This window comes from Stigmatopora nigra, chromosome 23, assembly GCF_051989575.1.
Source record: "Stigmatopora nigra isolate UIUO_SnigA chromosome 23, RoL_Snig_1.1, whole genome shotgun sequence".
NCBI classification, from domain to species: Eukaryota; Metazoa; Chordata; class Actinopteri; order Syngnathiformes; family Syngnathidae; genus Stigmatopora; species Stigmatopora nigra.
The window spans coordinates 569,369-596,351 of record NC_135530.1 but is presented as its reverse complement, the minus strand read 5'-3'; the positions used below and the strand labels follow the sequence as shown (position 1 = coordinate 596,351).

At 45.8% G+C, this 26,983-nt stretch overlaps 3 protein-coding genes across 6 annotated transcripts in view; 1 reads left to right on the top strand and 2 right to left on the bottom strand.

Moving 5' to 3' along the window:
* Positions 1–300: 300 nt before the first annotated feature.
* On the bottom strand, positions 301–4,358 carry il17ra1a (interleukin 17 receptor A1a). Of its 2 annotated transcripts, XM_077709302.1 has the most exons (12): positions 4,150–4,358; positions 3,840–4,017; positions 3,688–3,712; positions 3,310–3,459; positions 3,129–3,250; positions 2,919–3,045; positions 2,801–2,848; positions 2,604–2,746; positions 2,464–2,538; positions 2,318–2,396; positions 2,123–2,236; positions 301–2,057 (listed from the first exon to the last, which is right to left on the bottom strand). In XM_077709302.1, exons 2-12 carry the CDS (start codon positions 3,942–3,944, stop codon positions 871–873), a joined length of 2,175 nt encoding a protein of 724 aa, XP_077565428.1. In that variant the 5' UTR covers positions 3,945–4,017; positions 4,150–4,358; the 3' UTR covers positions 301–870. The 2 variants fall into 2 exon arrangements, with proteins under 2 accessions (XP_077565428.1, XP_077565426.1); XM_077709300.1 differs by having other exon boundaries at positions 3,840–4,358.
* A 159-nt stretch (positions 4,359–4,517) lies between these two features.
* On the bottom strand, positions 4,518–19,752 carry arhgef39 (Rho guanine nucleotide exchange factor (GEF) 39). Of its 2 annotated transcripts, none has more exons than XM_077709304.1 (12): positions 19,422–19,752; positions 18,554–18,725; positions 17,894–17,988; positions 15,414–15,534; positions 14,935–15,053; positions 11,231–11,301; positions 10,096–10,227; positions 8,477–8,694; positions 5,897–5,985; positions 5,195–5,306; positions 5,017–5,111; positions 4,518–4,933 (listed from the first exon to the last, which is right to left on the bottom strand). In XM_077709304.1, exons 2-12 carry the CDS (start codon positions 18,701–18,703, stop codon positions 4,897–4,899), a joined length of 1,239 nt encoding a protein of 412 aa, XP_077565430.1. In that variant the 5' UTR covers positions 18,704–18,725; positions 19,422–19,752; the 3' UTR covers positions 4,518–4,896. The 2 variants fall into 2 exon arrangements, with proteins under 2 accessions (XP_077565430.1, XP_077565429.1); XM_077709303.1 differs by having other exon boundaries at positions 5,017–5,117; positions 19,422–19,748.
* The window catches only part of lmo3 (LIM domain only 3), a 53,832-nt gene continuing 46,596 nt past the window's right edge, over positions 19,748–26,983 (top strand). The window contains exons 1-6 of one of the 2 annotated variants that reach the window (XM_077709306.1): positions 19,748–19,826; positions 21,550–21,631; positions 21,820–21,883; positions 23,552–23,653; positions 24,206–24,265; positions 24,982–25,142. In XM_077709306.1, the coding sequence (XP_077565432.1) occupies positions 25,082–25,142 (61 nt within the window). In that variant the 5' untranslated portion in view covers positions 19,748–19,826; positions 21,550–21,631; positions 21,820–21,883; ... (1 more) ...; positions 24,206–24,265; positions 24,982–25,081. The remainder of the gene's footprint in view (positions 19,827–21,549; positions 21,632–21,819; positions 21,884–23,551; positions 23,654–24,205; positions 24,266–24,981; positions 25,143–26,983) is intronic. The other variant, XM_077709307.1, reaches the window with a different exon arrangement.

Genomic DNA, 26,983 nt, shown 5'->3' with positions numbered 1-26,983 from the left:
ATGAACAAAATGTGAGTACTGGACAATTAGTGGTTTTACATGGTACTGCCAGGGTCAATAGTTTTAATTTATAAAAAAAGGGTTCTATGGCCAGAAAATGCCTTGATGGACTTTGCCTAATTTGAAAATTGGTCCTAAAAGTGCTCCATTTTCTTTGATACCTACCTAATGCTAGAAAGGCTGAGATTGTGTTAGTATTGTTGGTGCAATCAGTGGATTGCTGTCAGCTGCTTCTTTTTCCAGCACCTGTGATCACTCAAATCAGATTCATCAAGTCACTTTTTTTTAAATGAAATCTTTTTTAATAAGGAGAATCAAATGCTAACAGACATCACAGAATGTGTATAAAAAAAGTGGTCAAGGTGGCATTTTAGGCCTGTGCACGCATAGTTGAGTCTGCTATTATCGTGTCCAATTGATTTTCTCCTCCAGCAACGTTTCCAGGCAGTTGCCATGGCAACACAGACGAACTCTCTGAACCATTCGCCGGCATATTCGCAATGGCGCCAAGCGCAGACTTCCTGTCGATGACCGCTTAAGTAGGTCACGCGATGGGTCGATGAAATTTGCCACTTCCGGTGCTTTTCTTCACTTCACTTTGACGGCTTCCCGTAGCTTTCTTTCTTTCTTCCGGAATGCTTGGTACCATTTGTTCATGCCGAAAAGCGTCCACGTAAAGCACACAAGTTTTCTTCAAACTACCAAAAGACATTCAAAATCGACAACATTAATGTTTTAATACTGTCCCACACTTGATACTACCTACACTCGTGTGCCGTAAATCTGTAGCGTGCCGTAGATGATATTGTGCCATGGAGCTCCAATAAATATTTGGCTGGAAAAGTGCTTTTTATTTCAAACGTTGGGCTTTCACAGCACAGATTCTGTATTAAAGTTCGAGTGGGAGCTATCCAGAGTTTGCAGAAAAAGTTCCTCCTGCAGCCTAGCCAGAGCCAACAGCGGATCCTCCTCCTGGCCGGTTCCCAGCGGGGAAGGCATTTTCGAGATGTAGCCTTGATCCGAACCGCCGTTGGTGCCGGGTTTCCTCTCGGGTTGGACCCTCGGCTCCGGGGAGGGACCGGAGCCGAGGGGCGAGGACTCCTCGACGGGGGGAACATGATGGCCTTCTTCCCCAGGGGGGTCGTCACGGGATCGCCGGAGCGGCTCCACCACCGAGGGCCCGCTGCTTTCTGCGTTCAGTTCGGGCGTGAAGACTCGAACGGGGTCCCCCTTGGCCTCCATCCGCGCTCGGCATTGGTAGAGGGGAAGGCCGTCTCTGAGGAGAGGGGCGCACCGCAGAAGGGGCGGCCCCCGGAGAGCGCCCGGCTCGGCGCCGGACGGCAGGAGGTCCTCTTCGCGCTCCACGCACTCCTTCTCGAACCAGTCCGGGTTGGCCTTCTGGTAGGCGGCGAAGGTCTGGATGGCCTTCTTCAGGGCCAGGCCGGAGGGACACTTGAAGTACTCGTCTTCTGCCAGACCCGGGATGCGGCGGACACCACCCGGCGGGTACTTCTCCACGTCCAACAGGCCAAAGTAGAGCTCCTCAAAGTGCTTCATCAGCGCGTACTTGACGGCGGCGTCCAGGACGGAGGGCACGTCCCGCTCGCCGCTGACCTCGCTGAAGTAGGCCACGGCGTACTTGCCGCGCTGGCGCGCCCGCTGCATGTCGGGCAGGAAGAGGTTGAGGAAGGGCGTCAGCATGTCGTCGCTGGGCGACAGGAGGTCCTCCCTCAGCCGCACGCGCCGCTGGCCGCACATGGCGCGCCACTTGGCCTGGACGCCGCGGGAGCACAGCACCAGGACCTTGTCGCCGGGCCGGTTCAGCCGCCGCCGCTGGCGCTCCAGCCAGGGGAGGCGTCCCAGCGCCCCCAGCCCGGCGCCGTCCAGCAGGTCCAGCAGCACCTCGGCGCCGCACTGGGCCCGGAGGAAGGCGCAGAGCTTCAGCACGATGTCCCGGTAGAGCGGGTGGTCCTGCGAGTAGATCACCAGCACCTTGGGGCTCTGGGGAATGGCCTCTCGCCGGTCATCGCGGAGGACCGGCCCGGCGCCCGCCTTGCCTGTGGGTCGCAAAAACACGAGGGAATATGGGTGGGACGCGCCAGCTGCCGTTTGCGGGACTAACCTGGCTTCCGGCGCCGGACGTAGAGAAAAAGGGCCAGGCCCGCCAGGCACGGGAGCGCCGCGTACGCCACCGCGGCCCGGTATCGAGGAGGCTTCGGGGCGGCGGCGGAATTGGCTGTGGACGGAAATGGGCGGAGCGCCATCCGCCATTTCGGCCACGGAATTGCGCATTTTTTGTCAACATTGGGTCACTTACCTGCCAATGCCGAACAAAGGTGCAGCGTTTTGCTGTGACGGGTGCAGTCTTGGCCACATTTGGGAAACAGCGGCTTTATCTGGACAAAAACAAAATGGCTATTTACCGACGCGGCAAAGGACGACCGACGGTCACGTGTTCCTTACCCAAACGTCAAATTGGCAGCAGGATCTGGGCCATTTCTCCAGGCCGAACCACACACTCACACGGCTCTGGTTGACCTGTCCGAGAGTCAGAAAATGTGTCTTTGCCGTAGAAATAGGACATTTGACTTGCCGCCACTGACCTTGAACGCGCTCGCCGTGTGTTGGACGGAGGCGCAGTTTACGATGATCAGGTATTCTTGGCAGCGAGGGTCGGGACTGAAGCTGACAGTCAGACCGTCTTTGTCTTCCCCAAGCAGGCCCACGTCGGACTCCCATAGGCTTCCTATGAAAACAAATCAGCCGGGCGTGGGGCCGCCACAAATGGCGGGCGACTTACCTCGCTCTACGCAAAAGTGGGTGGCGCGCATGGCCGGATCTTGACATCCTTATTTCAAAAGAGAACGGGAGATGAAACGCTGGCGGTTTTAGCCGCGGCGGCGGCGTCGGACACTTACCCGGGACGGCGAGTTTTTTGCGGACGTCATAGTCGCTGTGGCCCATTTCCGGTTTGGGGATGTTGAAGACCGAAACCCAGTACGTGTGGCCGGGCTCCAACGCCAGCATATTTGCGGAGAAGGACCACTGAAAAACAGGGCGAAAAACCACACCTAAAAAACGGGAGTCTCAAAACACGTAGTTTTAAAAACTTTAAAACCACAAATGACCTTCTCATCATGGGGATTCCTCATCCGCAGCTTGTCTTTAAAAGAATATCGGACACACAGGTGCTGATTGGTCGCCTCCACCATCACGTGAAGTTCCGTGGCTTTCAGGTAACGGATGCTGCCTGCGGACGGCGTGCTTTTAGAGCGCTCCCCCTTTTCCAAACGTTTGTCCTCCACTCACCGTCGTCCCTCAACGTCCAATTGGCAAACAGCAGTGGATGGAGACGTCCCGCTGGGTCCGGGACGGCGCTCACGGACAGCGCCAGATCCCGCGGGCCGCTCGGGGTGTAATTCCGGACTTTCAGCCAGCTCTTGTCCAGCAGGCAGTTATCTGTACAAACAAAAAAGATGGTTTCTAGTGTCATTATGGGGTGCAAAAAGGGAACTTTTTGGACAGAGAGTTAGAAACAATTGCTAGTGCCTTATAGATGATTAATGAAAAAACATTGTCATTTTTTTACAAAGAGGAGAGCCCAAAGCTCCCATTAAAAGAGCCATAGGTGGCTCTCGGGCCATAGGTTCCCCTACGTCTACACTTAAGAATACTGAAGAGACTCACTTAGACTGACATCACATCTCAGGCCCTGAAAACAAACACAGGAAACAGGCTGATATTAAATTTGGCATTATGTGGATAACTATTCATTCAACAGCGGCTGCATTTCAATAATTTCAACTTGACTTTTTAAAATACTTTCAATTTGAACTGACCTGCTGTGAGCAGTTGTAGGGAGCCGACGTGAAGGGTCGCAACGCCGACACCGACGACCACAACACACACAGAAGCGGCACCCAAAAGCCCTCGGCCAGTTTCATATTTTCACCTTTTGCTCCCAAATCCAGCTACTGAAAGGTCGATTTAATGCTTGACGTCGAAGTTCATCGCAGGCTGCCCAGTCGAATGTGTGTACATGTACACAACAAAAGGAAACGTCAATTTCGGAGAAAACTTCCGCCTGTGCTTCGACGTCGTCACTCACCTGAGGAAACATAACAAACAACACACGGAATAAAAACTTACCTGTATAATTGAGCTTTGAAATAAGATAAACTTGAAAAAAGGACGATATTTATATCTTCGGACCCCGATAAGAACCATGGACGATGAATGAGATTAAGTTTCTTTTTTGTCAAAACAGGTTAACACGGAGCATTGGGTGCATCGCATTCTAATGTCCCGCAGAGGGCGGTATAGTTCAGTTTTGACAAATATGATTCCTAAAGACCAAATGTTTTAAATTAAGCACCACTGCCATGCTGAACAATGATTAAAAAATGGAAACTACTAAAGACTACAACCTCCATTTTATTGTGAAATGAGTGACATCCTGACTGGCTTCAACAACTGTGTTGAATTAAAGTGACGATCAAATCAATCCAAGCATCTCATGGCAGTCAATATAGGATGTCTTTTTATTTTTTTCATTAGACAAGTGTTTACTTGTGTATGTACGGTTAAAATATAAATGGATACACGGATATATATCGATATATAAAAACAAAAGGATCACACATGGATAGAAATGATTTGGAAAATATGAAACATGCGCATTGAGTGAGCTGGCTTTCAACTGTTGAAGGCCAAATTAAGATTTAAGTAAGGAACATTAAAAAGGCACATCTGATATATTTATAAAGGCGGCTTATATTGCACAGGAGTTGAATTTGGTCCTAAAAAAATCAAATCACGAAAAAGTGTGAAAGAATACAAACTCTCCGAGCGTCTCCTACGTGGAATTCTTTTCCGAGAGGACGGAAAAGACGTCCTTCAGAGGAGAACACAGGTCGACGTGGATGCATCCGAACTGTGGGATCGAAAACAAATCAAAGTCAAAAGGCTCCATCGGAATACTTTGATACCTCGGGTGAAAAGAAGGCAATGGCGCACCTGTCATCCCAAGCATCCTCTTTTATCCTTTTGGGGGCGCTGCTTTCCCACTGGCTAGTTGCCCCATGAGTCGCCTCGCCGGGGTCATTGTTCACCTGCACCTGAGAGAAAACGTCAGGGATGGAGAAAAATAAATCCTCAATAAATTGTAAGATCATCATTTGAAGGAATAACCAACCATGTTCCTCTTCCGATTGGCGTCGTCGCCCGATCCGCCGGGGGCCGAGCCCAGAGGTCCCGGGTCCCGATTTTCTCGCCCCAAGACGAGCGTCGACTCGGGCCGCAGCTTCCTGCAAAAACATGCCAGACAAGACGGCCAATCAAAAGCTAAGTAAGGGCGTTTAGCATCCGGCGCATCCCCAGCCAGCGCCACACGGCGGCCGGCCTTGGTGCTCATCGTTCATTTAGTGCCAGCCAGCATTGATTCGGTGGCTAATGAAGTCCCCCGTGGACCAGTCCAAGACCACGTACCCGTCGGCGGCCCCGGAAAAGAAGAGCGCGTTACTTTGCCGGATAATTTTCTCGTTAAAAATAATAGAGGCCGTTCAGGCGTGTCAGTCAAGCGTTGCGGAAATCAATGGTCGGAAGAGGAGGCGGCCACCCGACGGGGGCGCTCCACCGTTAATTACGCTCCCCCGAGTTGCGTGGCGGTCTTGGGATTTTCACGCCCCCTCCTGTGCAACGGGATCAAGTCATTAGCGTGGCAAGGTCGAGGTAGAGGTGTGTCTGGGGTGTCTAGATAGCATGGCAGCAGGGTCTAATATAGCTTTTGGGCTGCCTCGGGCCTCTGGCTAGACTACCTGTTGATCAACGCTAGCATCTCAAAGCAGACGGGACTACTGCAGAGTGGCATTTTTGGGAGCGGTCACCCTGTACGTACCTGACTGCCGAGGACAGGCTGGTGTACCAGTCGCTAAAATCCCCCGGGTCGCTTGACATGAGCAGGAGTTTGGCTTTGGCAAAAGTCAGCTGCAACAGAAAGCATGGAAGTTCAAGTTAGAAGGATCCCCCTAGTGTTAAAAGAAGGGATCGCAGAATGAAACAACACCGTGACACTCCCAAAACTGTGTAATGACAATAAAAACATTCAATTCAATATCATTGTTTACCTCTATGAACATAGAATGCTTTCCAAATGACTATTATTTTGAAAGATATACAGTGCAACACAGTAAATATTGGTGCCACTGGACCAGGTCGCCGTTAATGTCACGCCAATTTGTTTTTTTTTATAGCTTGGGTAACTCCACTGTAAGTCCACATAGAATTGCAATATCGTCATAAAAACAGCAGGAGGCAGGCCATCACAGTAAATACATGGAAGGGGCTATCATTAGAGTCATAATAGCCCACCCCCCCATTAGGCAGCCGCAAGACATTTCCTAGTACGCACACATTGGTAAAATAGGGAGCTATCAAAGACTTTTTTTTTAAAGAGCAAATCAAGTTTTTCCAAAATGAAATGACCTTTTACATTTACCCAAAGCTGAAGCTGCAGACTTGAGACCAAGGAAAGTACAGGTTTGTTTGGTGATGAGATATTGATCCGTTTCAAGACTATTTGCAAGGAATTTACAAGCTTAACTTACATTATCTGATGATATATATTTTTCTTCTCTTAAATAGAGCAGTAGTCTGTTATTAAAGATGAAAAAGATTTCCAAAAGGTGCCTTTCTCCAACGCATTACGGTATGAAAGGAGTCGACACTCACGCTTGACTAGATTCTCCTTGTGTGCGGCAATTAGAGATTTGTTAGGAAATCTGACCCTCTTAGGTAGAAATGACTTTGTATAATAAGGACCGAGTACGCAGCCAGCACGCCGCGCCGCCGCACATCCTTTGCCTCCATTATTTATACATCAAAGGAATTCTGTCGGGCATGTGGGAAAAAAATATTCCAGCAGTGAAGGGAGAAAAAGAAAGTTGAAGGGGGGAGAAAGAAAAAAAAATTAAAAAATGGAGGGTGAGTCACAAAACAAACAACCCTGATGGAGAGAAGGGGCGGGGGGAGAAATACAATAAATTTTAATAAAAGTGATTTTTTTGTATGCTTTCACAAACTTTGCATATAGATTGCCATGGCATTTATAGCTGTCAAATTTAATTTAGCTTTAATTCTTCATGGCAGCGGATGAGGACAGCCTCGGGGTGCTGACAGACATTTTTTTTTCTTATTTTTTTTTTCCCCTCAGGTAGTGTGGCCCGGGATCAATAATGTGTCCTTATGAGAAATTAGGGCTAATGCTATCCCCAGTTTGCATTGGGCCGGATAAGAGGCTAATGAAATGCCATTAGATAACGCGCCGGTCGGTCGACTGGCCAAACGCGGCGACGGGGTTTGAGGAAGATGTATTTACTGGAGGGCCGGAAGAGATGGATCTGCCGCCTAATCTGATCCAACAAGGCAGCCGTTATCTGGCCAGCCTTGGCCGCGTTGCTCCAAATAATGCGTGCGCTAATTTTAAATGAGCTTTTTTCTTCTCCTGCAAAAATTGGATTTCTCACAACGATTTAGCTCACTTTGCTAGCGTGCTAACCAGGGTTGCTTCTCAGCCGTACATTTATTTTGGAATGTGAACATTCTTTTTTAGGTTAATTTGTTTGTATTAAGCTCAGGATAATATAACATTCGGTCTAGTTTAATACACAGCGTGTTTACAATGATAATACAGCTTTGAATTCAATATAGGAGCCGACATTGTCGAGTAATTTTGCTAGCGCGCTAACGATAAACACGTTGGTGAACTCGTGAACTGCTGTGCTTTTGTTTTTGACGGTTTGTTGACCCGATTATAAGCTCACGGGAGAAGCCGTCGAATAGTCGCCTAAGCTAGCGGCTCCCGTTAGCAGCGCCGCAGTGTCGGAGCCAGCTCAAATGAATATTGATACGGCGCCGCATTGGCAGTAAACACTTGGCGCATAAACGCTTTGGTTACCGGCTCAATGACGCGCGACTGCTTGCGATGAATGTTTCATGACAGCGACTACATCATTTAGGCGCCGTTTGTCAGCCGGCAGCTGCGCGCAGAGACCCCCGTTCCGAAGGGAGATGAACGGGGAACTTTTCTTTTTCTTCTAAGTTGCTTTGAAGGAGCAAGTAAGCAAGACTCCCCAAAAAATCTGACAAACTTCACGTTTTATCGTCAAGCTCCCGCGACTGTCACGCACCGACAATCTGACGCTTCAAAAGCATGAATTTGTTACTCGATTCGCTAACCAGATGTCTCTACACCTGCTGAGTTGATGCAGTTTAGCTTTGTTTGCTAATGCTGAATTGCGAAAGGTTTTAAAAATTATGTATTAAAAAACGATAACGGCGATCTATCAAAACATTAAATGGCGCGATTCCCTGAATTGAAATTCTTGCTTTTGGTGGAAATAATCAATACATGGCTGCACTTCCTTTGGATCTAAATGATGCTATGAATGAATTGTTAGGACATGGAAAAAGGACTCACGCTGAGCAGGCCGCCTTTGCCCTGGGTGTTGCCAAAGACCCTCTCCACGGTACACTCTCGTAGCGGGTAGGCGTGCTCCCCGGCAAACTTTTGCCCGTTGGTGGCGCGCGGCTTGGCCTGCAGCAGCATGTCCGAGAACAAGAAAAACATCCTGGCTTTGGCGTTTGATCCTTTGGCCGGCACCACATTCAGCCAGCCCTCGCGGATGTACCACCTCCCTGCACCAGAGAGAGAGAGAGACATCGTTCAGTTTTACATACGTACAGGACCCGTGGGGGCAAAAGCGTGCCAGTTACACTAGAGACATGTAGCCGCCGCTCGTCTCTTTGATTGCCAACGCCATCACCGCGGCAACGCCTTGACATTTGGCTAGATAAAGAGCGACGCGGCGACGTGGGTCCGGGGTATTTTTTTTGTAATTACCCCAGTTAGCCCAGGCGGCCCCGGCTCTGCCTTTGGGGCCCGGCCAGGACATTTTCTCCGCTACCTGTTGAGATGAAGTGCAAGGGTCAAATTGCTTTTAAAATGCCACGGGTGTCGCAAGGAAAAACAGCGCGGGGAGAGATAGGAGTGTTTGCCCGTGGCTCGCCCACGTACAAGCTGGCTCCTTTAATTAGCGCTTACCCTTCTAGAAAACTTTGGAGAGGAGCTGCAATTAGGCCGGCCGTACTTACAGTTAATTCATTCCGCCTTTTGTAATCAATCAAGCGAAGGCGTCACCATGACGCCGCCGCCGCCGCTTAGTATTCACGCTCCGGCGCTAACGTGTTGCGCGTTTGCTCAAGCGTCGGAAAGCTGCCGCCGTACTCAAACGGATGCGCTTCGGAGACGTCAACTTCGATTGGGAGAATTCTAATGAACGCCGCTACTAACTCCCACTTTTTTTCTTCCAACTTTATCTGTACAGAAAATGTCCACGACCAAAAGTCTTTTTACGGACCGGGTACTTCTGCCGACTCGGTGTCAAGCGCTCTTCTTCTTCAGCCGCTTTTCGGCCTCCCTCGTCAAAGAGCACCTCGGCTGCACTACAAAGTCTTTTGGGCGAGGCCGCGGTGGGGGGGCGGCGGAGAAAAGGTGGGCCGGGAAATGAAAGCTTCAGCTACAAAGGGTCCTGCTCTTCTGGACTGAAAAGATGTGACAGAATGAGGACAGGTCAGACCTGGCCTTAACGGGGTTTTACCACTTAACTACTAGCTTGCGCCACTTGGGACTAACTTGTTTTTTGGGGGTACCGGGATGGCATATTCTTTCAGAATGACGGGAACTTGGACGAAGGGGGCTTTTCCGCCGCTCGCCATATCCGTGAAAACAAACAAATCGAGCCTTAACCGTATCTGGGAAACACACCCACACTTTGGCTGCCTTTTTTATCAGAGTCGGCGAGATGAGAGCGCCCTCTAATTGGTCCCGGGGGGCGGCAGGGAGCGACAAAGAGGACCGGCGTCCCCGGGGATTCACCACGCCAGGCGGCAAGAAAAGGGCCACAAGTGGGGAAGAGGGGGAAATCATTAAGCCGAGGGGGCAGTTAAGCACGCGCTCGCAAAAGCTACTCCATAAATGCATGGGCGGCGTTTCAAAGAGATGAAAAAGAATACGGGATGACAGTCCGTCTCACTGACCGGTAACGGCCAACACCTGGCTCTGGGAGCCCTTCAGCAGTTTCTGTACTCGCCGCAGCTGCAGGTGGTTCTGGTGGCGCCGACTGTTGCTCCAGATCCGTTGCTGCATGTCGTCCAATGCCGCCACCATCCCTGGACCAAAGGACGGGTACATTACAAAAGACAGCATAGATGACCAAAATGGCTAAAATTGAGCGCTTTCCCACAAACAGAAAATCCGAATGGGAAGCGGGAGCTGGACATTTGGATTCCGGTTCCGAGGAATACAAATGTGGGCCTCCGGCGACGTGCCTTAGCAAAATAATCAGCGCCTAATTGGCTCGCTTAACTTCACAACAATTAGGATGTAAAGCAAACAAGGCCTCCGTGTAGACATTTCCCCTTTGTTACGCGCGGCGCTCGGAATATTTCATTGGTGGACTTGCCTGGGAAAAAAAAACAAGCAATTCTAATTACCGTATTCTTGACACCAAATCTGACCCGGGCATTAATAATACATTCGGACCATTAAACACGCCAAAGAAATCTCTGCGCTTCTCAACAAGCTATCTTTTCGGGGTGGACTTTTACGGCAAAATCTGGGCGGCGTTTGGTCGCAGAGACAAAGTCCTGAGGAGCTGGAATTAGAACAATAAATGGGAGGCCATTTTGTGCCTTTTAGAAACAGTTCCCTTTGCAATACAATGACGCAAACACGGCCGACCCCGTCGGGCTTTAAAAAGCCGTGGCTAATGAGAAAAGTCGACGGCGTGGACCTCTCGGAGACGTAGCTTCATCTTAGAATCGGGGCCCGTTTTAACTTGTAAGCAAAGGCAGCACATCGGCAATGAGATTTTAATTGATACACATAAATAATTCCTTGTGTACATCCGCACTTCAGTCGACTCGGCTGTTTATTTGACCAGCCAAATGAGTCGTTATCGGGATTCCCGTTGATGTCGGAGGACTTGATTTATTAATACGCCGTCTGCTTAATAGCTAGCCTCTGATCCACTCCCCAATAATTAGGTCAAAATCCACATCAAAACGCAGCCGGCCGGCCGGCGTTGCCGTGGAGCTTTCTAAAAGGGATGTAGTATTTATCACTTGACAAAAAAAGGAGGATAACAAGAGCACAATGGCGAGGAGCACTCACGTGAAAGCTGTTGGAACTCCGGGTTATCGGGACTGGTGTTGGCAGTCATCTCCTGCAGCAAAACTTTATACCTGAAAAGAAAAAAAAACACAATGGCGACATGTATTGATCAAATCCATCCAAATCTGCTTCACCATTGATCTCTCCCATCTGTCTCAGTTAGCGTAGCAACAAATGCTCTTTAAGAATAAAGAGGTATGTTGTCATGCCTTTTTCTTAGGCTGTCATTAGAAAATTGAAATCAATGTGATTTTACAAAATGCACTGATGTCGTAAATATCAATGACTGACACAAAAAAAAAATAGACAAAAAAGTCCTCATCAGACTTGTTAAGAAACATAACGTCGACCTTTTTTTCCCCTGCAACGATTAAGCCTTGAAAAGTACTGATTTATTTATTTCTTTTTTACATCGCCCGCTTCTTTCGGCTTTTCTTTGCGCCATCCCAGCGACTTTCAGGGACATGGCGAGGCCATTGAGTGAGGTCATTCAGCTGGTAAGAAGAGCGGCAAGTGCTTAAAACACAATTTGACGCTAATAAATCAAAGATAAAGCTCTTTCTACTTGTATTTCAAGTGAAAACTATTCCTTATAAGCCATCTCAAATGCTTCATTCCCATATTGTACAGTACAAATGGTGTCTCTTCTAAATCCAATAATTTGTCTTTTTTTGAAATGAATGCCCTACTTTTGCTTCTTTTTCTCTCTTTTGAAATAATGAGACGTGATGATGGTTTAAATAGATTTTCTCCTGTAGTCAATTCACTCTTTCATTATGCACACAAAAGTGGCACGGCCTTGTGGAAAGGACGCTGATGGAGTGGCCATGCTTCAGCATTTCTTTCCTTCTCTTTGACCAAAATCAAGCCATAAAGACTCCTTTTTTGGAATATTCAAAGAGCGCCGTTGTACTCAACGGACAGGCTGCCCAATCCCTTGGAACTGGGAGACCAAAGATGGCTGCCTAAAGGTCAAAAAACGGATTGGACGTCTACGAGTGGGGCATCTGCATGGGGATGGAAACACACATTCATTTTGTGGGGGTGCTGGTGCAGCGGGGGGAAGAGCTGTAAGAAGCAAAAGGAGGGCATGTACTCAATTACTGATTAGAAATGAAATGAATGTCTAACAAGCTGCAATTAAGCCTACATCAATTAAGGCACACTTAAAAAGAAGAAATAATTCCACTTCCTTCTTTCCTTGTTCCGTCTTGTAGAAACAAATGCATTGCAGACATTATTAGCAATGAGCGCCCTTGTTTTTTTCCCCTTTTTTCTTTTTTCTCTCTCCTCGCAACCCCCGAAGAAGTTGAGACGAAATTCTAATTACGGCGGCGGCGTAACAAAGGAAAGCCCGTAATGAGCATTATTACAGCCGATTTCTAATCATGTAAATGACACTCACTTGTTAAGCTGCCCTGTCCCACTCATTAGCGCCACAGCAAAGAAAGATAATGAGACAATAACATATTCCCAACAGCTCACATATTTTTATACACAAAGCGGCGAGACGGTGGTTGCACGCGGCAACAACACCGGCCGTCCACGTCGTAACATAAATAGCCCAGTAATCACTTTTGTAATACTCGGCTTTGCCGTGCTGAAAACTAGTGGTCGGGACTGGAAGTGCAGTTCGAAATTTCCACCCAAAATTGGATATTTGCATGGAAAAAACACTTAATTGCTACAGAACAACGACGTCTTCCCGAAAATGGAGTCGCCTAAACGCCGAAAGCGGTGGAGGCCTTTCATTTACGGCAAACAATGGCGTGGAAAATAACGGCGCGGTACCCGCAGAGCACATCTTTTAGAAAACGCCTGAAAAGAAAGAAATCAAAAGTTTGTCCTTGCGCACAAGAGCCTTCCCGAGACGCGGCGGGCCGTTAGGAGATGACGGAATAAGTGACCGCGCTCACAAAAGCGCCTCATTTGAAAGGCCGCCTCGTGGAATGGGAGCGCGGCGGCGGCAGCGGCGCAGCCCGACGAGACGGCTCACAATGAACGGCGAGGGTGACAATGACCCAGAGACCTTGGCCATTCAAAGCCTTTTACCTACAAGGGACTCCTCGTCTGAAGCCAGCCTCGCACCGGGTCGACGCTTTGTCGGGATAAATTGCGCCGGTTGGGGAACGCGGCCATCCCAAGGCCCGCCGCCGTTTCTCTCCCGGCTCAAACTGCGCTCTGGACATAAAGGGGGACGTTGTTATTCGGCGCCGCCATCGACCCTGGACCCCGTCGCCCGACTCGACAGACGGCGGCTCGTCAAAGGCAATCATTTGTGCGGCGGCGTAAGTATCGCTCCGTCACTCTTAAACGGGGACGATGATTTCCGCGCAGAATTGGACGCGTCCCCAGAGCTCGCCCGAAGACGACAGACGGATCGATGGCGAGGACGGCGGGTGGACGAAGAAACCCTGAGCGACAGCAGGTTGCGATTCAGACTGATTCCGTGTCAGCGCTAATTGTAAATGGCCGGGACATAATGACGTGTTTGCCCAATTGTCCGTCTCCGACTGCTGAATATTTCACAAAACACGCCGCCATAAGTCATGCGGAAAAAAAGCTTCTGGCTCATTAGCCCCAGCTCATTCCTCTAAAAAAAGTGACTGTAAACGATTGCCCGACGACGCATTTTATTAAACTGAAAACATGGCCAGGCCGCCATTTTTTTAATGAAGTCACTTTAGCAGCAGGGATAAAAGTATACGCGTGCTGTACATTATGTATAATAATAAAATCCAATCATTTTGTCATCAATATTAATGTTATGAACTCTTGAATGGAAATTTTTCACAAAAAGTCTTTAAACGGGTTGTGTAGACATTTTAACATTTTTATTTTAGGACGGAATGAATTCTACGGCTTTCCAAGTTCAAACGGACTGGACGTCGAACGAGGCGACGAGTTTCAAAAACAAACAAAAAGTTTACAGCGGCAATTTGGATGGACGCAACCTGTCAAGGGCTTAATAATACGTACATCAGTAATGACGAATACGACGACAATAGCTAATTAAGATGCAAACAAGCAGCTTGATAAAGCAGTGTCACCCAACGCGGGCGGCGTGCTTGAAAGCGCATTTCACCCGATTTCTTTTTTTCCGGTTCCACTAATTATCAAGGCAGATCAGGACCGCGTGAAATTACAGCCAACTCAAATCGGCGCTTACCAAACGAGATCTTGACAGTTTGCGGACAGACGGACTACTTACGTGGGCGCTACATCAAATCAGAATAATTACAACCTATCTGTCAACCAGACGATAGATTGCGCCGAAAAAAAAGTGGCGGAAGGAAAACGTAATCATACTTTTTTTTCTTTTAAAACAAAACAGTTTGTTAGAAACAGAAGAAAAGTAAGAGCATTGTTTGCTGTAAAAATAATCTAGTGTTTATTTCCAGTGCGTTGGGAAAAGAATACCTTTGAGAAGGCTCTGATGTGCTTAAAGATGTAAAAATAATACGCTTATCGCCAGTGTAAGCACGTTCAAGTGCACGGGGAATACGGAGAGGCGGGGCCTATCGCTTACATTTATAATAGTTACAGTTAATGCTTAGCGTGCAAGTATGCTTTCGATTGATGTGAGCCCATTTTGCATATTGTTGGGGGTTAGTAGAGCACCATTTTTTAAACTAGAGACTACGATAACCAAGAAGTTTGCACTTAAAAAAAAATAGGAGCCCGTCGGGGGCACTTGGACTCACCGGTGGATCCGCTCGATTGGCAGTTGAAGCAAGTCCTCCAGCTTGTGATCGCGGAACTCGGGTCGAGCTTCCTGAAGCTCCTTGAAGCGCCTGAAGGCCTTGCTTCTCTTACGCTGGACCTGGATGGACAAAAGGCGGAACATTCAGCATCCAAACTTCGGAACATTCAACCTGTACAAGCAATGATGGACATGACGGCATCCCCCTCTTGTTCTTCATTACGCCCGGGCTGCCCGTGTCATTAAAAATGCATCCGCACGCCACGTCGGCTCAACGTTTGGGTGACGGGAAGCCCAGAAGCCGTCATTCAGACCGCTGGTGAAAAAACTAAACCTGCCACGGCGAGCCGTCGGTTTGGCGTGGATGGAACCGGACCGACATCTGCTTTTGGCCTTCACGCCACTCAAAAAGCCCTTTGACGCCATGGACCTCGGCATCTTGTGTGAGGATATTCAGAAAACGTTTCAAAGGAAGATTACCCAGAGTAATTTTAGAGCGTCGTGAATGTTGTCCACGTAGACGCTGTAGTGGTGCAGTTGAGGGAAAAACTGCTCAAAGCCTCTTCCAAAGTGGCCGCTTTCCAGGTGAACCAGCAGAGACCTGCAAAAGACAAAAGTGGACATCAATTTCGTCTTTGCTTTTCCCGACGCAAGGACTGCATTCCCCCTAGTTAGTCATCAAATACCACTATAGGACAAGTCCCGTTAATGCGTCGCCACCCAAAATACACGGCATCAAAGACCCCTAACGTGTGCATTTGCTAGCGCTTACTCCGGTGCGCATTTAGCCTCCAGTCAAAGCGCGTTGGACTTTGAGTTAGCGCTCGAGAAAACACCGTCGTGGCGCGTCGGCGTCATCTCAAACGAGACGTCGCACGTCGCCGTCATCTCAAACGAGAAACCGCCGTGTCTGAAGTGGCAAAAGGTACACGCGTTTAGAGGAAAGCGGGGAGGTTGAGCAAAGTTTACAAGGCGAATGGAGTCCCCCCGCCCCCCCCGCCACTAACGGTGGCGGCGTTTGTAGGCCTCCACGTATTTAGCGGGACTCCGACGGTAAGGTCTCCCTTCAGGGCCACTTTGTAGCAAGAGCAATGCGGCGATGGCGGCGGCGGCTTGCGCTGGGGAGCAAAACAAGTAAATCAAGGCAAAGGCAAAACAGTCGTCAGCCTGTCAGGCACATTATAGCAAGGCGGACCCAACGGGTCGGGGCGGGGGGTGTTGACACTGCTGAAGGAGCTTGTTATCCAAACTTAGAGGAAGGAGCGCATTCCCACTCTCTAATGATCTTCCCAGAGACTTGTGTTGGCGCTCGCTGGTAGGAGCACATTTCACTTGAAGTTGATTTAAATAGATTTTAATGAAGTTGCACGCCAAGGTAGCCTCTGTTCATAATCAGGAGACGCCGGAGCGGCCCGGAGAGCTCTAACGAGGGCAAAGGGCGGGAAATATAGCGTTTCCTTTTTCACTCTCTCTCTCGACGTCCCTCTTACTGCCACGGGCTATTAAGATAAATAAGAAAATTAATTTTTTTTACAGTAATTAGCAGCCAGCCGAGATTAGCATTCCGGTGGTAATCTGCGAGCGCCGGCCGTGTCTGGGCCGCCGCTACGACCTCAACAGAGTCGCCGCCTTCATTAGGGAGAAAAATATTTAAAAAAAGCGCATCAATGGTTGGGGTGTCACGACGTGACGAATAAATAAACATGCAGCTAATTCGCGGTGAGAGAAGCAAAAGCGTGTTGATCACAGAGAAGGTCTCCTATTATTGTCATCATGACCCCCCTCTCCTCCCCACGTCTTGAAATCCACCGTGGCTATTCTTCATACCTGATTCGCTGACAGCCCTTTCAAGTCTTATTCCTGTTTTGGCGTGTTCCAAGTCAGGGATAATTGGATGGCTGCCTTCGCCGCCTCTTCTCCATAAACAGTCGACGGCGGCGGAATCAACGCCGCCGCCGCATATCAATATAGTCGCATGTCTCCTTTTCTAATGTAGCTTTTAAAAAAGTGGGGGAATTTATTAACTTTACGCATTGAACTCTGCAGGCAAGTAAACAAACACAGGGACATCAGATGAATATACATACCCTCGGCACTCGGCCCGCATTCCGATTTAACCGCGCTTAGACTTCGTAGTGAGGTGGCGGGGCTGGGGAGGGGAGATGAAAATCATGTTTTTGGGCGTACTCACTCGTAAGGGATTTGGACTTGGGTTGGAGTCATCACTTTACGCTGAGAAAAATACGCAAATTGTCGCATGTGAATTGAAACGGCTAAAAGTTGGGGCGGGAGAAGAAAACGTGGCCAAATCTAATCGATCACTTAGCGGTCTGACGCACCGTCTCTCAACGGAATGTTTTTAAATGGAGTACTTACTACTTGGCCGTAGCTTTAAAAGCACTAATTCGATAAGGGGCTCCGTAATGAAGATGTATGGGAAGCGCGGAACCATTTATCCAATACGTCGCCGCGTGTAATTCATACTTCAGTCTTCATTGCGGCTAGCCGGCGCTTCGGCCTGGGAGACGGCGGACAAAATAGATCAACGGTACAAGTCGTTCGTAGAAAATCTGCCGGATTGATCGGCGAACAATGGCATTGTCAAGGAATTCAGGCAGTGGCCTGCGTTACGCAATTGTGGCCAGCAGGGGCGCTGTTTTTCCAGTCTAAAGAGGAATTTAACGCTTTTCCACGATTGTAACGATCATTTATCCGGGCAAATTTTAACACGGGCGCCGATGTAGCCGAGGGAGGGCCAACAGAAGAACCTCCCTACCCTGGAGGAGTAAATCATTGACGGGCTCCGAGATAAGCACCACGCTTCAATAAAGGTAGAGTTGATCAGGAGTGCATCCCCACACAGGGGAGCGACTGACTGCTTTCCCCCATCGTTTTACACGCTCTCTGGCTGCCCTTAAAGCACGGATATTCATTCTTCAATTATTCAAGGGGATACTTACTGGTTTACTGAGTGAATGGCTTTAATTGAACTGAAGATTCTTTCCCTGATGTCCTGCTTGAGGGTTCCTTTGGCCTCCAGAATCTCCACAAAGTACTGAGGAGGAAAAACAACAACAAAACACAAGAAGACAATTTTACCTGGCACTACAAACTCAGCTTCGAACACAAGAATCAAGTTGAGAAAAAAAATGTGACAGCTGTGTTGGTCTCAAGTCATTTGCACTGGAAATGGGATTAGCAAATTGAACGAGCACAAAGCTTAAAATGACTCCTAATTGGAGGGTACGGAAGGGGGGAGTCACTGAGTAGGAATTAGGCAACACTAGCGGGTGGTAAAAGCCTGTTGCCCCGGCAGGAAATCAAAGGATACAACAATACCACCTTCGGTGGCTTGCTATTCACTTTGCAGTAATCTTTACCGCATGTCCTGTTTTAGACTCCATTTTGAGGGAGAGAAAAAAAAAAAACAAGGATGCTATACATCAACACGAAAGCAAGAAATGAATGAAAAGATAAAACTACAAGTATATTTCTGAAGAATTTGGAGGCTTTGCTTTGATGCTTAGGGACACCTTTGGCTGTCCACTATATAGCACGCGGAACCTATATTTTTTTCCACACAATTGAATATAAAATGAGGAGTCACGTTGTCAACGTACAGTGATGACCAAGTCTAGTTGTTGGCAATAACGTTGCTCCGACAGCACCAGCTCCCGGCCCGCTTGGCTGCGTTTCCTCTCCCAGCGGTCCCTCTGCTCTTGGATGACCTTGCCGGCGAAGGCATCGGGTGGGCATGGGGAGAAACTCATGGTTACCACCTTCTGGATGACCCTGCAGAAGAACCAGAAGAAATATTTCACTGTCACTCATAGACGTCAACAGGAGCCAGTGATAGATGGCAACACTAAGTGTTGGTTTTATGAACGACAGATTCTTGCATGGGTGACATGGATAGAATGCTATATACAATCACAACATCTCAATTTTCTTTTCTTAAAATCATCTATCGTGCATATTGAAGGGAAATCAATACAAATCTTATCTCTTCTTCCTGGTTACGACTGACAGGTGACCAATATTTGTCAATCTCAGTCATGTAAACAGCATTTCTAATTATAACAATAATATGAATGTTATAAACCCGTCCGTCACGCGCATGCGCATTCGACATGTCATTTTACAGAATTTGGGGTAGAATTACTACTTGTTTAAGTGATACTTTAGATTATTTTTAGGCTACTTGGCCCCAAATTGTTTTGCGTTACATTTTTAACTCTAAAAAGTTGCATTTTGGTGACGTGTTTCAGCGACAGCGTTGAAAAGTACGGACTCTTTTAAGTGCCGACACAAGCTCTTTCAAGTGCCGACACAACCTCTTTCAAGTGCCGAAAAAAGTACTCGCCTTAACAAGTGCTAGCCGAAACATAAAGACGTATGACAGTATAAAGCAGAAATAACTTTTGTATAGTCTTATTAGTCGGTATTAGCTTATATGTATATAATGACTTGAAAATTATGAGTTTTTACCTTGGTTTAAAGTCTCCACTATGAAACCTGCCGCGCTTCTCCGGGTTGGAATTTCGGTTTCCGCCTTTTGCATTATGGAGCAAAATGGGGATTGGTGGTTTGGTTCAACTTCCGTTTCCTTCCATTTTTCAAAATTATAGTCCCGCCTCGATGTAAATAACTTTCAAAGTAAGAAAATATAGCCGATACCTATTTCAAATATAAAATTCAAAGTTACGAACGGTGTTCATATTGATAAACACAACACCAGCCACATCGTTATTCATATCTAACATAGATAAAATAGGATTTTAACATCCTGTTCAATCAAGTAAAATATGTAACATTTTCGTGAATGTGGGCGCAATTGCAGCAAGGCATTGTGGGAACGAGGCCTCGCCCTTTCGGCGTTGATTCATGACGCAGGTAACATGTCGTAGATATTAAAATTTCAATTTTTATGAGAAAAAAGTTCATTTAAATATTGGGTTCTTGTAGTTATATTTGCAATGTGATCGTCTTCCCTTTTTATATGTTTAGAGGTTTGTGTAAACACAGTTGACGAAGTTAATTGGCATTGCTCGCGTGCTACATGCTAATGCTATTTGTCTAGAATTCTCCTTCCGGCCCAAATGAGGTTTTACGTGCAAAAAGTCTTGGGGATAGCGTAAATTATGTCACTCTATGTTCATGAATAATTGAAAACGTTCTGAATGTTATTATAAGTATGTACTTTTAAAGTGTGAAACTTAATAACTATTATGACGTCATGCATGTCGACCTCGGCCAATTGCTCCCGTTATTACACGATAAAAACGTTGTTTGTCGCTTAATAAGAGAGTAAATATGTGCCGCATCACATTTGTACGGGTTTTTGAATCGGACAAAAACAACGCGGCACATATTTACTTACGCAGGGCGAACGTAAAATCCATTTTTTTCTTCAAAGTGGATAGCTTTTAGGCGCTTAATTTTTTATCTAAAGAAAAGCCGACGGGGTAAAGTTGAGTGCGCGTGCGCATGTCATGCCCCGGATTAGATCCGAAATGTCCGCCGTCACATCGGTTTTTACAAAATATGTACTTGAAAAAATCCCATACATACATTTTTATACGTCGTACACAATTTGAAATGATGACAAAGTATAAAATACAGTAAAACGTATAAATTGACAGGTATGATAATTTAGTCACTATTATCATGTAGTAAATAAACAGTCGGTTTGTATTCATTAAACAACTCTGTTATACGACGCATGGGAGTATCACGTGAAACAGTTATATTTTTTCCCTTTCACTTAAATTTCAGGACATTCAAGATGTATTTTTACATAAAAAAAGAGGAGCTGGTAACATCCTAGTCATTTGCACATTTGTTAGTTTTTGAAGGGTTATCAGGAAAGCTCGATTGTGGCAACAAGTTGCGAGAAACACTGCGCCGCTGTCGATTGGAGTGCAGCTCCTTCAGAAAGAAAACAGCGCTCAGCAGTTTGCGCCTCATTACGAGATAAAAGCGATGCCCTCGGTAATCAGGTCGTGACGCGGAGAGAGAGGCTCAAGTGTGAAATACTTCTGTGGAAGACGGAGCACTTTCAAGTGGGGAGTGCTGGAAAAAAAACACAAGAGGCGAGGTTCATCCGCTGGAGAATTTCCCAGGCTGCTGCTTCTTCCCATTATCCGTGGCGCTGCCAAAACACCGACCTCTAGTGTTGACGGCGTCCAATCCCGCGACACGTCACGCAAGTTTGGCCGCTTGTTTTCCCAAGGATGAATAAACAAGCGCGTGCGTCTCTGGACGGTTTCATTCGTTTCTCAAGATATATTACGTTAGACCTTGGCAGAGCGGGACCTCTCGGTTATTAAAGTGCCTGCAATTTTACACTCTTTATGAAAAATGTAATGCAATATGTTTTGACATTCCACTTTGAGGGAGACTAGGGAGTGGGGGGGAAATTGGCCTTCATGAGGATTTCATGCTTACTGTATATTAAAAGGTTCATGCCACACTTGTGACAGTCAAATACTGCTAATCCCCAAATGTCACTTGTTGACCTCGGGATTTTTTTTCGTCCAGAGTTTGCCGATATAAAATGTCACATCCATAGTGTGAAGTCCTTTGAAGTAATTTGTCTTTTTGTACTTTTCGGCAGGGTGATGCGGATGGACCTTTTTCTATGAAATGCGAAGAATTGAAGCTCAGCGAGGGAGGCACCGACGTCAAAACAAGAGAAGGTAAAACCCCGCAAATTCCAAACCCACATAAAATGCATCTTTAATGAGCCCAATATTAAAATGCATGATGGCTCCAGTCTCCTTTTTCTTTATTGTTTTCAATTTCATTGTGCTTCCAGTACATGAGGTATTATAATAATTGGCCCCAAAACAGAGCGGTGCAAATTAGGCCTCTTTTTCACCCTCAGGCGATTGAGACACCAACAGTGCAGAAGACCACAGACAAAGGATCCCTTTTCTTACAGCAACGGGGTAAGTGTCAATAATCTACACAAGTGGGAGAAATCTCCCAAGGTTTTCCAGCCCTTCGGTGTTTTATTCGTGCCAGAGGGATCATAATTGACCCTTGCACTTTGCGGAAAAAAAGAGAAAACTTGAGAAGAAAGAATGCTAGCTAGCTACATCTTGTAATTCAACTTTTGAGCCTCCCCACCAACTCCCACCAACTCCCACCTTCACCCAATCCAATACTATTGGATTGCGGCTCGTGAATTATTCACGGCATGGAGGGGGCAAGGCTACCTTAGCATTAGAAGATGTTATATGAAGCGAGCTCGTTCGTGAGAGGCAAAGCGATGAATTGATTTGGTTGGTCGGTCAAAGAGAAAAACAGCAACATATAAATTTTGGCCTCAAAATAATGATATGAATACAACTGTTGAATTCCCAACTGAATGCCGGCACTTGATGCGAATAAAATCTCTCAAGTGTTTATTGACACAGAATCCCATTATCTAGCTAGCGCCCAACGTTTTAGGTGGCTTGGAGTGCTTGGGCTCGAGCACCTCACTTAACGCCGTAATTAAAAATGTTTTTGTCAAACGATAATGGTGCCGTCGAGTGTTGATACTTGAGGCAAACTCCCCGGCGCCATTGAAGGACATAATTGTATCAGCCAGTTCCAAGTGGGAAGAACCGTTAGCGCGCTAAAATGGGTGAAACATCTGCCGCAAGTACCGCAACTCTTCAGAACAAAAGCCCGTGTTGACCGGCAAGGCAAAACTTTTAATGAGAGTAGTCTCTAGGCAGTAAACCCAACAATTTGGAATTTGACATATTTTGTTGAAAAATTCACATTTTAATTTTAAAACATTATCTTTTTGTGTCTTCGGGTTAGACCGCATCATTTTTCGTCTGGCCGTTCCTCGTAATGTTTCCACGCTATTCTTTGTCCCGGGAATGATTTGAGTTTATCCCATTACAAATTGCTCTGTCTATATTTTTGTAAGATCATAACCTTGTCAGACAATATTTGCACCTTTTTTTTTTAATAGCGTAATACTACCAAGACTATGTTGGTTTTTGTGGCTAACATTTCCCCACATCCAATGTAGACTTTACAATATCCTGGAACTAAATGTGTTCAATCTTCAAGCTTTAGAAGACACACATTGTTGTGGTAATTATTCCTAGGCAATTAGTATAATTGCCCATTGTCCTTTTAGTCCCTGGCAGACGTGGTTAAAACTCTCCGTTAGCCTTTCAAACAGAGCCCTGTGCTGCGTTGCGTTTTATAGAGGTGAACTCATTAAAGTGAAATGACCATTTGGCCTTGGGTGCTAAGAAAATAACTAAACGGAAACAAACAGCTGCACGGAATTCAGCGACACTTGAGTGATGAAGGACCATCAAAGAGGAGTCGCGTGATTGCAAAAGCCGCTGCTTTTCCAGGCTAATGATCGACTGTCATGGCCGCAATTACCCAAAGCGCTGAATGGCCACACTGTTTTTTTTTAGGATTATTTTTTATGTCTGTCAACGAGCTTTGTCGTTTTAGAGTGAGGGCTAGGCAGGGTAAATTCCAAAGTTTTATCAAGGTGACGAAAAAATAGAAGGTTGGAGATCCAAAATCGCTCAAATAATAGACGAAAAAAAGTTCATGCCGACTGATATCTACTTCTTCCAACATCGACCGATGAGAAATGAGATTTTGATCAAGCATCCTTGCGGACAACTTCAGCCACCACTTGAAGGACCAAAGGATGAAAGCCAGGAGGCCCAACCCATTTTTGAGCTTTGATGGTAATATTTTCTTTCCTCATTTTGCTTACACTGAATATACCATGTTGATTTAGCTAGCCTCCTATCCTATATCGAAACGCTATGCTAAACTAAGCGACCGCTGTTTGTGCTAAAATGACATCCCTGTAGATGCGTCGAATGGCAACAGTCGCACTGTTCTTTACAGTAACACAGCTAATGTTCTCGTATCCAAACGCTATGCTAAACTTGCACGTGAACCCGGTTTCTTCCGAATCTGTAAATTTAAATTACGGGCCACTGTTTGGGGCGTAATACCACATTGTATGCCCGCAAGTTAGTCACAGCTATCAAACGTGGTAAATCGCAAGTTAGTCACTGCTATCAAACGGGGGAAACCGCAAGTTAGTCACTGCTATCAAACGTGGTAAACCGCAAGTTAGTCACAGCTATCAAACGTGGGAGACCGCTCTATTTGCATCGTTTTCGATTTGTCACTTGATACAGAATTAGTCGCGAAATCTTATTTCAATCAACACGCAATGTGCATGGCCTTTATACATAATATTAACAATTTGCTTTTATTTTTAACAGGGACATAAGTTTTCACAATAATGTGTGATTCAGGATGCTTCATCGTGGAAAAGCACAAAGGTGAGTACATCAGTCAGTTGTTTTTAGGAATGCTTCAGCAATTTCGCAGCGTAGCCGAGAGTTTTCCTGGCCAAGCTAACCTCACGAAAAGGCTCACGCTTGAAAAGATTTCAGATCTGAGTTTCCATTGTCATAAAGAAAGGCATTAAGCTATAAAGGACAAGCCATTTTCTAGCTTCAATTCGCCTTGTCAATATGCTACTATTTACCACGACCGAGCTATCCTATCTTAACAATTAACTACAGGTTATAATTTACACGGCTGTGGATTCACAGTATGATTCATCTTCAACCGGCGCTAGCGTGAATGCGAGTAAATGTACATTGATAACTTGCCACTTTCAACCCTTTCAAAAAAGCGTCTGCAAAAAATCCAAGGTGACCTGGGTCGTCTACCAACCACTCCACGCTATTTTACAAGATGTTCCAACTGCCTGGAATTCAACACTGTGTACCAGACTACAGATGCTTGAACAAAAGAGAGCCTTAAATGTTTGCAGCGGCAAATATTTCAAGTTTAATGTTGTTGATGCTTGTGAGGGCGAGCATAGCTGTCCTGAAAATGATCCTTCAAGCTAAAAACCCTTTTGCCAGAACCAATCGAAACTTGGCCAAATCGTACTGGAAAGTCTGGCATCTTCAGGGCTCAAAAAAGAATTGAAGTGTCCCAAAATACCCATGCATAAGCTAACTATGACACATCTATTCTTCCACAGAGAATGCAAGAGAGGCAAAACAAAGATGTTTGCTCATATTTTACAAGAAATATCCCTTGTTGAAAGTGTCCGAGAATGACACCAAGGTTGATAATAATAAATGGGAAAAAAACGGTTGACCCGTTGGAATGATGGCAAAACTACAGATCGCCTTCTTCCCTGTAAGTACATTTCTGCTCTACCTTCCACTGTAGCTAGCCAGAGACTTTTCACTGTAGGGACTCATTTTTACAACACTGCTAAATTAAATATGATGGGTGAAAATGCCCAAACTGTGTTTCTTGCATCACAATTTTCCTCTCTTAAAATGAGAGTACCAACTGAAATTTAGGGCAAGGTAGGTGCACAGACATCTGTTTTTACACATCTTCTTCAAGTGTACAAAAGTGTAGTTGAGATAGTATATACAAGGATGCTGACCAGGATGAGGTCCATCATGGACAGCACCTCCCACCCCCTGCACGAGTCGGTGGAGTCCCTTCGAAGCTCCTTTAGCAGTAGACTGCGGTACCCTCACTGCAGGAAGGAGCGCTTCCGCAGATCCTTCCTCCCATCAGCCGTCAGGCTCTTTAACTTAAAAAAGGCTGTCTGTGGGTTAGGACCTCCTGAATTCGGATACAGTATAGATGTGCTTCTATATATATGTATGTGTATGTATGTATATATATATATATATATATATATATATATATATATATATATATATATATATATATATATATATATATATATATATATATATATATATATATATATATATATATATATATATATATATATATATATATATATATATATATATATATATATATATATATATATATATATATATATATATATATATATATATATATATATATATATATATATATATATATATATATATATCTCAGCAACACAGTTACCTATTTATATATTTATTCATGTATTTATTTATTAACTTACTATTAAGTACCTATTTGTGTATAATGCCTTTCCTATTCCTGCATCCTCACCCTCTTCCTTTTGCAACAAAGAAATTTCCCGATTACGGGATGAATAAAGTTATCCAATCCAATCCAAAAGTGTACTTTTTTGATGTTGCATTGATGTTGGTTGTACACCACATGCAAACATTACATTCAAACACTGCCATGCCACACTTGAGTTTTGCCTGAAATCATTTTCAAGGTAAGTGATTGCATTGTACAATTTTGGGGAGGGAATTTAGGAACACTCGTCAAGTCAGTCTACTCTATTTGCGTCTCTTCACGTTCCCCTACTTGGCGTTCGTCAAATAACTTGGAAATATTGCGTGCCGACAATGACGGGAAATAGCGCCGACCTCCAGGAGCCAGCCCAGAGAAATAAACGCCAGCCAGCCAGCCAGTCCCCCTCTTCATCATTATTTTTAGTGCTCTTTTATCTCATTATAATTGTCTTATTCTCTAGAGGACTTGCTTTTAGTATTCCTTTCAAAGAACATCCCTTTTATTTGCCTTTTCTCAAAGGCAGCCAGGCTGTTCTCTTATCACTTATTTCCTTCAAACACATTGTTAGGGCTACTCTTGATATATATTTTGCTTATTATACCGTTTGGCCGTTTAGCGACGGAATATGTGATGCTTCTGGGAATATTTAATTTTACGGTGTCCTTACAAACATCTGATCGTAGGCTTGTAGTTGGCACAATATATTTATAGCGAGTTTACTAGCTAGAGCAATGGAAGTAGTACTGCTGCAGTTTCCCAAGTTAGCGTACGGCCAATGCAAAAACAAGAATTGTCTTTTGCTAGCAATGGCTGCTCATGTGTTGGGTGTGGTTGGAAGTATTTTCTGGCTAGCTTTCCTCTTTTAACTTTTGATCAGTCCGTTGAACTTTGTAAAAGAGGGCCACATCACGTGAAATGCAAAGCGTGTAAAGTTGTTTAGGTCAGCAGCGTCTGCTTGTTTTGCCTGATGAACTTGTTCTTCCTCCCCCGTAACCATTTTGCCTTTTTCGCCCGAGCTCACCTACTTAGGC